We start from the raw sequence: 10,190 nt of genomic DNA, 5'->3' as shown, positions 1-10,190 counted from the left end.
AACTCTTTTATTTTCTGTTTTGCATTGCTATTTAAATTACAATTTTGGTTTAGCATAATTAAAAGATTATTAAATCTATTGTGTGAATCTAGAGTTCTTGTGGATTCGATCCCTAAGTACTACAATTGATCTCTTAATTTGAGAGAGTAGCTCTAGGGTTAAATTTGAGCATATCAGTCTTCCTAAATCACTCATGTCGAACTTAGTTGTCATCTCGGTTTTGAACTTATTGATAGCATGAATGCTCGTTCCAGACACAAACAGATCATCTACGTACACAGCAACAACAAGTAAGTTCCCTTTCTCCTCCTTTCTGTAGACGATGGCTCTTTAGAGCATTTTATAAACTGCAACTCGATCAATATCTTGTTTAACTTGTTGTTCCATGCTCTTGGAGCCTGTCTCAGTCCATATAATGCCTTGTTGAGCTTATAAACCTTGTTTTCACTTCCCTTTACCTCAAAACCTTCAGGCTGTGTGACATATACTGTTTCTCTTAACTCACCGTGTAAGAATGCAGTCTTAACATCCAGATGATGGATTTCCCAACCGTTAGAAGCTGCAAGATTAAGCAACAATCGTATAGTTTCTATCCTAGCCACTGGAGCAAACACTTCATCGAAATCGACCCCATATTGTTGAACATAACCTTTTGCCACCAAGTGTGCCTTATATTTGTTGACAGTCCCATCTGAATTTCTCTTCAGTTTAAATATCCACTTTAGTCCTATTGGCTTAACTCCAGCTGGTAGGTCTACAAGGTTCCAAACTTGATTTTTCTTGATCGATAGAAGCTTATCTTCACAAGCACATACCCACTCTTTAGTCTCTGCAGCCTCAAATTAGTTTTTGGGTTCATTGTTCATACTCATGAGTAAGAGTACTCCTTCTTCTTCTGCTAACAAGACATAATCTTGCAGATACTTTGGTTTCACTACCTGTCTTGTTGTTCGTCGTAACACTGGTTCTTCTTGGTTCTGCACCTCCTCAAACTCTTGATCACTTATAGAACTATCCGATATTTGTTCACCAATTTCCTCATCGATATCTTGAACTTGATCCCTATTAGAAACATGAACCGGAACAGAGTCTTCTTCAACCTCTTGCTGAATACCTCTGTTTCCAAAAACACCAAACGCAATGTCGAAACTTCCACTCTGCTCTATATTTTCACTGTTAGTACTCCAATTCCATCCCTTTGTCTCATCAAACACCACATCCCTGCTCACAATTATCTTACGGGTTTGTGGTTCTAGGAGCCTATACGCCTTAGAGCCAGGTTCTGTTCCGAGATGCACTGTGGTTCGTGATCTATCATCAAGCTTTCGAAGATGAGGTTTTTCAACCTTGACGTATCCAATACAACCAAAAAATCTAAGATGCTCGACGTTTGGTCTCTTGTTTCGTAATGCCTCATATGGTGTCTTGCTATCAAGTGATCGAGTTGCAATTCTGTTTAGCAAATAAGTTGAATGCCTGATTGCTTCACCCCATAGGTAGTTCGGTATCTTCATGTGTTTCATAATGCTTCTAGTCATCTCTAGTAGTGTCCTATTTCTTCTTTCCACAACCCCATTATGTTGTGGAGTGTATGGGGCTGTGAGGTGTCTTTTTATCCCAAAAGATTCACAGAACGAATTGAACTCATGAGACATGAATTCACCCTCTCTATTTGTCCTATAAGTCTGAATCGCAGCTCCTGTTTCTTGTTCCACAAGTTGTTTAAAAATCTTAAACTTTTCGCAGGCTTCACTTTGTTCTTTGAGTAAGATAGTCCACATATATCGTGTGTGATCATCTATGAGAACAAACACATACTTGTTTCCAGCAGCTGAATTTGGTGATATAGGTCCGCATAAATCACCATGAACAAGCTCTAAAATCTTATCTGCTCTAAAAGAAGTAGCTTTTGGGAACACTCTTCGTGTTTGCTTCCCAAGTAGACACGAAGAACACACTTCTGAGTTTACAATAAACCGTGGTAGACCTTGAATCAAGTCATTCTGCATCATTTTCTTCAAAGTCTCAGAGTTTATATGTCCCAAACGAGTGTGCCACTTGTTTGAATCACTCATAGTTCTAGTGAATAAGCAGATATTGTTCTTAATTCCCATGATCACCTTGTATAATCTGTTCTTGGACCTTTCGGACTTGACATGTAATTTTCCTTGTTTATCATGCATTGTTAGATGCTCTCCTTTTATCCTAATGTCGCAACCTGCTTCTGCTGCTTGACCAAGGCTAATGATATTATTCTTGAGTTTCGGGATAAAGTAGACATCCAACATACTTCTTGGTTCTCCATTGATGTCTATGAATGAGATTGTGCCTTTTCCTTTGATGTCAATTCTGGAGTCGTCTCCAAATCTTACCTTTCCTGTGATTGATTCATCAATATTCTCAAAATATCGCTTATCACCTGTCATGTGGTTGCTAGCTCCATTGTCAAGGTACCATACATTCTCTCCACTTATGTTTGCTTCATATTTGCTTGGTTTGCAGTGTTTCTCATTCAGATAAACGGCCTCGTGTATCATAAGGGCATCTGCATCTTGTGTTTCACTATTATTCTCTTCTTCATGAATCTCTTGTAGCTTCAACAAACGATCTGGGCAACTTGAGGCGTAGTGACCGGCTTTGTCACAACGAAAACACACAATTTTTGTTATATCTCTTCCCCCATTGGACCTTCCACGTCCTCTTCCTTGAAAACCAAAACGTCCTCCTCATCCTCTGTTTCGATAATCTCCACTGTAGTCACGGTTTTGCTGAGATTCCATGGTTGTGTACATTAGTTTGTTTTGATCCTCTTGTATCGCTTCCTCTTCAGAAATTCTTTCTTCATATGCTTTCATTCGACCAACTATATCTTCAAAGCTAATCTTATTAAGATCTAGAACTTGTTCCAAAGACACCACCATGTGGATAAATTTTGATCGAGGAAGGCACTTAAGAAATTTTTTCACAACCTTGGACTCCTCAATGCTTTCCCCGAGTGCTGCTGCTTTCGAAGATATTTCTGACAGTTTTCCCGCGAGATCATCGACTTTATCTGTATCCTTCATTCTAAGTCTGTCAAATTCAGACATCAAGGTCTGGAACCTTGCTTCTTTGACTCGATCAGCTCCAACGTGCCTTGCTTGAATCGCATCCCAAATCTTTTTTGCAATGTCTAGCTCTCCAACTTGTAGTATTAGTGATTCGGGAATTGATTGGAATAACAGAGCTGTTGCCATATTATTCATATCACTGTCATCGGTAGGGGCTTCAATAATCGGCCAGACTTTATGAATCTTAAGAAGGATTCGCATCTTTATCGACCAAAATGTGTAGTTTATCGACTTCAACATCGGACACTTGAGGGAAGAAGATCCTCCTCCATCGACTGGTTTTGTCACCGTAGCTTCGATAATATCTCCTATAGGTTTAGTCCCATCGCTCTGATACCAATTATTGTAAACAAAGAATCAAAGAACACAAGAATTTAAAAGAATAACTCTCTTTTATTGATATTTAGGAAACTCTCTCAAAACCTAAAGCTTATTCTTGTTCTCTCTAAAAACCTCTTAAGTTGTGCAACATACTCTGTACCTCCTTATATAAAGAACTCTAAAATACCAAAAAAAATTTCTATTAGACTTTGCATATATCTAGATAACTCCTAGATATAACTTGTCATTATCCTAATCCTTTAGAATCACAACTTGGTAGGATTATAATTCCTTATGACTCAAGCTTTCTTCAAGCTTAAGTCAATAATAACAACAATCACTTTGGTTTGGATATTGGTTCCTTGGTCTTGTAATGAACCAACCACCCACTAAAATGAAAGTGACGTTCAAATGGAGCTGTGCATGTGCTATACGTACCAAAAACCAATATCAGAATCTTTATTCCAAATGGAGATGTGCACGTTCCACGAACTTATTGAACCAGGATACAAAACATCCAAACCGGATTAAATCGGAACGGGAGCTTTACGGTTTTATCTTTATGTAAAAGTCTAGACGATATATAAAACTCAAAGACGTCAAAGGAACAAGCACGTGGCTTTGTACCTCTATCTGCATGCAGCCATGTTGTTCACCATCCATCACTATACGTCAAAATCCGCCCCACAAATTTAATTTCTCTCTTTTCTCATAAAACAAAAAGGAACTTCCTATCTTTCTACTTCGTTTCAATAGCCTGATCCAAAACATCTCTTTTTTTTAGGAAGTAAAAAAAAAAAAAGGAAAAAGAAAATAAGAAAATGGTGGATCTATTGAACTCGGTGATGAACCTTGTGGCGCCTCCGGCGACGATGGTGGTGATGGCCTTCGCATGGCCATTACTGTCTTTCATTAGCTTCTCTGAACGGGTTTACAACTCTTATTTCGCCACTGAAAACATGGAAGATAAAGTCGTAGTCATCACCGGAGCTTCATCCGCTATTGGAGAGGTACTTTTGCTTTTTGCATTTATGATTATTTCTACTTAATGTAAAATTTTAATATAAATGGTATTTTTAAAATTTTTGTAGTGGATGCTTCTTCCAATTATCAAATGATCCAAATCCCAATTATACAAACTATTATGAGTTAATGTAATTTCCATTGCAAAAAAATATTTTGAGTTTTTCAAGTTTGCATGGATTCTGATGATCTTGTTTTTTGAGATGGAACGCAGCAAACAACGTATGAATATGCAAATATTAGTTATAGATGCTTCTTCTAATTATCAAACACACATATTAAAACAAGATCTGGTTTATTTAGTTAATGTAATTTTCATCGCAATGATAGAAAAAAGGTATAATGAGTTTCTTGAGTTTGCATGGATGCTGATGATCTTGTTAATGAGGTGGATTAATGCAGCAAATAGCTTATGAATATGCAAAGAGAGGAGCGAATTTGGTGTTGGTGGCGAGGAGAGAGCAGAGACTAAGAGTTGTGAGCAATAAGGCCAAGCAAATTGGAGCCAACCACGTCATCATCATCGCTGCTGATGTTATCAAAGAAGATGATTGCCGCCGTTTTATCACCCAAGCCGTCAACTATTACGGCCGCGGTACACTACTTCTCGTCATTTCCTTATAAATTGCTAGGGATATGTCAACTTGTAGGTCAAGCAAAAGTTTTGGTTTTAACAAAAATATTGTTTGCATCTCTGATGACGAATTCAACACACTAGTGGATCACCTAGTGAATACAGCGAGTCTTGGACACACGTTTTACTTTGAGGAAGTGAGTGACACGACTGTCTTTCCGCATCTGATGGTATGTGTATCTTTGGGTTTGTCTTGTGCATCGATCTCATTTCAATAGTATAGATTTTAAGGATTGAGATTCTTGAGCAGGACATAAACTTCTGGGGGAATGTTTATCCAACGTATGTAGCGTTGCCATACCTTCAACAGACAAATGGCCGGATAGTCGTGAATGCATCGGTTGAGAACTGGTTGCCTCTACCACGGATGAGTCTTTATTCTGTTAGTACCTATACTATAAACGTTTACTTTTTTTTTTTTTTTTTGAATTTCGTTTAGTTTAATTCTATTGCGTAAGAGATTACATAATATTAATTTACCATTGTGTAGGCTGCAAAAGCAGCACTAGTCAACTTCTATGAGACGCTAAGATTCGAGCTAAATGAAGACGTTGGAATAACTATCGCCACTCACGGATGGATCGGGAGTGAGATGACTAGAGGAAAGTTCATGCTAGAAGAAGGTGCTGAGATGCAATGGAAGGAAGAAAGAGAAGTAAAACTAATTTAACCACATATGCATATGACTGAATGAACTTAAAAATTAAATCCCAAGGACTTACTTACACGATCTGCAGGTATCTGCAAACGGTGGGCCGCTAGAGGATTTTGCAAAGATGATTGTGGCGGGAGCTTGCAGGGGAGACCCATACGTAAAGTTCCCAAACTGGTATGACGTGTTTCTCCTTTATAGAGTCTTCACGCCAAATGTGCTGAGATGGACATTCAAGTTGTTACTGTCTACTGAGGGTTCACGTAGAAGCTCCCTTGTTGGGGTAGGGGCGGGTATGCCTCTGGATGAATCCTCTTCACAAATGAAACTTATGCTTGAAGGAGGCCCACCTCGGTTTCCCGCAAGCCCACCTCACTATACCGCAAGCCCACCTCGGTATCCTGCAAGCTCACCTCGGTATCCTGCGAGTCCTCCTCGGTTTGCGCAGTTTAACATCCAAGAGTTGTAATAAAAACTGGATTGAGAAACAAGAGTTGCGGTCGGTTTGGTGTGTAGAGTGTAGAGTGAACTTGAGCTTTAGAACTTTCTCCGACTAAGTAAACGAAGAAAAAGCAATGTAAAATGGACATAGAGTCAAGAATAATGCGAGATATGATAGTACTTCTTACTTATGTCAACCAAAACATTACACGACACAAAGCTAATGTATACGATATCAGTCGAATGTGATTGAGACGTAACTTCACAAGTATTATACAGACAAAAAAAAAAGCAGAACCAAGACTGTTCCGCACCTCTAGGTTCTGAGAACTTGGAAAGAAGATGACAAGATCCTGAAGAGACCATCTGGATTATCCGTGTGAACCTAAAAGGGCACAACCCGGTTCCAGTTTACGGGTTCAGTAATAGAATAACAAAGAGGAAACAAAGATGGAGCATTGTAAAAGCAGAGATATAGTTAGCATAATTTACCCAATGACCGGCATCTTCCAGGACATGCATTTCTACTCCGGCTCCTTCTTCAGAGGCGAGCTCTTCAGCAGCGTGGATTCGTTGAAGGTCTTTGAGGGCCCAACGGTGCAAGCTTCTTTCAGCTTTCAGAAAATTCACATGTACTCCTCTTGGAAGATTTTCAACAAAGTTCCTTTTATTTTGTAGAAGCAGCATTGCCAAGAAGTTAGGTAAGATCTCATACAAGTTTGCTCCAGTAAACACAGGAAGTTGACAGAAATAGATTACCATAGATTTGTGTCTTCGTACGACTGATAAAGTTGGGAGATCCCATCCAGGTCAAATGTCCACGAGAAGCTAGAGCATGATGGTCCAGTAGGTTTAAGATTGGTAATAACCCACTGCACAAGATACATCAAGATTGTTGCAATTCGGAAAGTATCGGCAGAATCAATGGTCTAAAAGTTGGTTAAGAACTGATGGAATCTGTTCAGAGAGTGAATATTATTATACCTGTGCAACATCATTGGAAAACCCTTCTTTGAGAAGAGCATTTAAAACCTCACGCTTTGACGATACCTTAATCCAAACACAAATGATGTTAATAAGCAATATTTTCTAGGCTTTTGTCATCTGGCTTCTAAGACCCTGTAACTGGTTCAAACTGTAAAGGAAAGACAAAAATGTTTTCATCATTTTGTACCCACATGTTCTATTTACTTGATAGAATTTTATAGTTCTCTCAGCCGTAACATGAATCTAAACTCTATTCGCATAATAAAGTTTCTTGATATCACAAAACTGAACTTGAAAAATTGACACAATAAAGTTCTCATGAACAACATTCTGCGCATGGTTGAAAGTTGAAACTGACAGAATAAAAGAGGACAAAAGATCGGTAGCCCTCACTACTTACCACTTTTGGCAACGTACGTAGAAATGATATAAGTTCTCGTGGATGATCTTCTCCATCTCCTCCTGCACGAACTTTTCCAGGAGTAGCATCCAGTACCCAAGCCTAAAATGGATACAAATTAGGGAGATTAACATAAATCTAACCAATGGTCATGCGATATAGACATTCGAAAAAAAAACACTTACTCGGACTGGTCGTGGAAGAGGCTTAGCTGCTTGCTCCACCATGCTTAAAACAACTACATGATTATAGAAAAGACTCATCAGCAGTGTTATCACGTCAGAGTAAATAATCTGGATGAAGCAATTTCATAAATAAGTTAAGTTACCTTTCCCACCAAAGCTATGACCAACAAGGACCCGAGGTGTTAACCTCAACTGACCAACCTTAAGAATGACATAATAAAGAAAGAAGAATGTCAGAGAAGTTATCTTTCGTGAATAATCGAATAAAAAGTGGCCTGAGAAAGAAACTTACAAGTTTTAGAACATCAGAAGCAGTTGTAGCAACAGAATGTGGACCTCTCTTCTTGAGAGATGCTGAATCCCCATGGCAACGAAGATCTACCAAGAGAAACTGTGAAGATTGAACCAAGAGAAGCATATTAGTTATTCGCAAGCCAATAAGTTTGTATGTGCACAGTTCAGTGCATTTGGTGGTGAAAACAGATACCTGCCAAGTTGGGAACTCATGAGCCAATCTTCGGGCGAAAGTGCCTAGACTAGCAGGAATAAGGTTTGGTTAGCTAGAAATTTTATGCAGATCATACAACTAAACAACAAAGTTTGAAGAAACAAGAAACAAAACTAAAAAGGCTAAGAAGGCATTAAGTACAGCCAAACTTGAAACCATTTCACAAAGAATCCCACAAGACTGACCCCAGTTTTTCCCGCTCCCTAGAATTCCATGTACGAGAACAGCGGTGGGTGTATCTGGAACAGACTTGTCCTCCTTCCATATCCATTTCACCTGCGTGTAAATCATCAATCTCAGTCCACAATCAATCTGAAACAGAGAGAATCTCTCAAACTTATGTTAGCTTCTCTATTAGCTAAGTGGCCAGCATCATCAAATTCAATACTTTTTTCCTTGCAAAACAAGCTTTAAACACTAAGATCATACACTCCAATAAACGAAATATATATAACAGACTAGCTCTCAGATAACTTACAAGTGCTCCTTGAACAAGATCATACGCCTACAAAACAATGGCACAAGATTAAATCAATGATCAAGTATCAAACTTTTTTTTGGAACAGAACAAGATGAAACTAATCACAAATTCATATACCAGGATCCGAGGAGGCTCAGCAACATCTTTGCTAGTTGATTGTCTCTCATCAACTAATGCCATACGTATAGATGTTCCTCTAGTTTTACGAGTTCCACTTACCAATCCCAAACGATGCATACAGAATCTGTCACTCTTTAAGTAGCCAAACCCAAAAAAAAAAACAGAGTAAAAGTTAAGTTTGAGACTTTAAAACTGATTGACACAGAGAGATGGAGGAATAGGTCTAAGGAACCTGATAATTTGTTCCGATTCTGATGAAACTAGGAGAATGAATAGATGTTTTGGCTTGAAATATGAATCTACATCCGCCGTTAGAGCTCGCCGTGGAGCAAGAGACCGACGACATTACGAACAGATTCAAAATTTGGGAAAAACGCCGGAATTCGCAATTTAACCAGAAACAGAGAAAGGAAGGCGATTGATGAAGAAGTTAAAAAGAGGCGGAGAAATCGAATGCAATGCGATTTGTGAGTCGTCTCCTCCTCTCTTCTTCCTTGGTCTCTCCGTCGTCTCCCTTGGCTTTTTCCTCCGCCGTATATTTTTGTTTCTGGAGGATCCTCTCAGGTTGGAAATAGAGAGGAAATGACAGATATACCCCTTTTGTCGGCTTTGACACGGGCGTAGAGTGGTCGGTCGGTCCGGTCCAGCCTCCCCACCTAACTAACAACCTCTCTTTTTCCTGGTAAATGTTGTAAATGTACCAAAAATAATCTAACCAAACCGAGTAAACAAATTGGTTTGATTTGGTTTAAATTATTATTTTTTAATTCTACTGTATAAAATCTTAAGAGAAGTTGGAAAATCTACAAGAAATTACTTTATTAACTTCTCCAATTATTCAACAACCTCAATCTGAAAAATATCACATAAGTAATTTTACTTTGTTATAAAAGTAGAGTTTAGGGATAAAGCTCTTGTGTTTTTTATTATTGATTCCCAAAGATTACATGCATATATATAGTAGATTACAAGTCTAGGGTTAAACCGACTAAGGAAAGTAATGGCCGACTAAGGTTTCGGCTAATGGGCCGAAGCTATATGGACTGAATATGGCCGATGGACCGAGACTCCATGGCTTAGTATATGGGCCGGTCTAGTGAGTCCACTAAGTGTTTCACAACACTCCCCCTTGGACGAACGACCGTGCCTATGTTGGATGGGATCGCTGCAATGTGCTTAGGGGATGCTGCATCATTAAAACCTTACCAGGAAAACCCATTGGGACAAAACCTTGGTGAAGGAAAAAGAGTACAGCACACATTGCTCCCCCTGTTCCAAACATCACTCCAAGTCCCTAAGTCTCCGCATTCCAATCTGGTGCGCGAGCT

The 10,190-nt window shown here is 39.0% G+C and overlaps 2 protein-coding genes across 2 annotated transcripts; one reads left to right on the top strand and one right to left on the bottom strand.

The window, feature by feature from the left end:
• Positions 4,146–6,370, top strand: LOC104721402 (11-beta-hydroxysteroid dehydrogenase-like 5). The gene is made up of 6 exons (XM_010439376.2): positions 4,146–4,441; positions 4,857–5,049; positions 5,173–5,258; positions 5,339–5,470; positions 5,579–5,743; positions 5,826–6,370. The coding sequence occupies exons 1-6, from the start codon at positions 4,253–4,255 to the stop codon at positions 6,207–6,209; spliced, it is 1,149 nt and encodes a 382-aa protein (XP_010437678.1). The 5' UTR covers positions 4,146–4,252; the 3' UTR covers positions 6,210–6,370.
• On the bottom strand, positions 6,342–9,432 carry LOC104721412 (putative esterase/lipase HI_0193). Its single transcript, XM_010439388.2, has 13 exons — positions 9,095–9,432; positions 8,860–8,994; positions 8,740–8,766; positions 8,447–8,537; positions 8,241–8,284; positions 8,046–8,144; positions 7,897–7,954; positions 7,754–7,806; positions 7,569–7,670; positions 7,166–7,231; positions 6,941–7,053; positions 6,674–6,845; positions 6,342–6,566 (listed from the first exon to the last, which is right to left on the bottom strand). The coding sequence occupies exons 1-13, from the start codon at positions 9,206–9,208 to the stop codon at positions 6,498–6,500; spliced, it is 1,143 nt and encodes a 380-aa protein (XP_010437690.1). The 5' UTR covers positions 9,209–9,432; the 3' UTR covers positions 6,342–6,497.

The sequence above is a fragment of the Camelina sativa genome, chromosome 2 (assembly GCF_000633955.1).
Source record: "Camelina sativa cultivar DH55 chromosome 2, Cs, whole genome shotgun sequence".
Lineage (NCBI taxonomy): Eukaryota > Viridiplantae > Streptophyta > Magnoliopsida > Brassicales > Brassicaceae > Camelina > Camelina sativa.
Note: the sequence above shows the minus strand (reverse complement) of the source record. Positions and strands in the feature narration are given on the sequence as shown.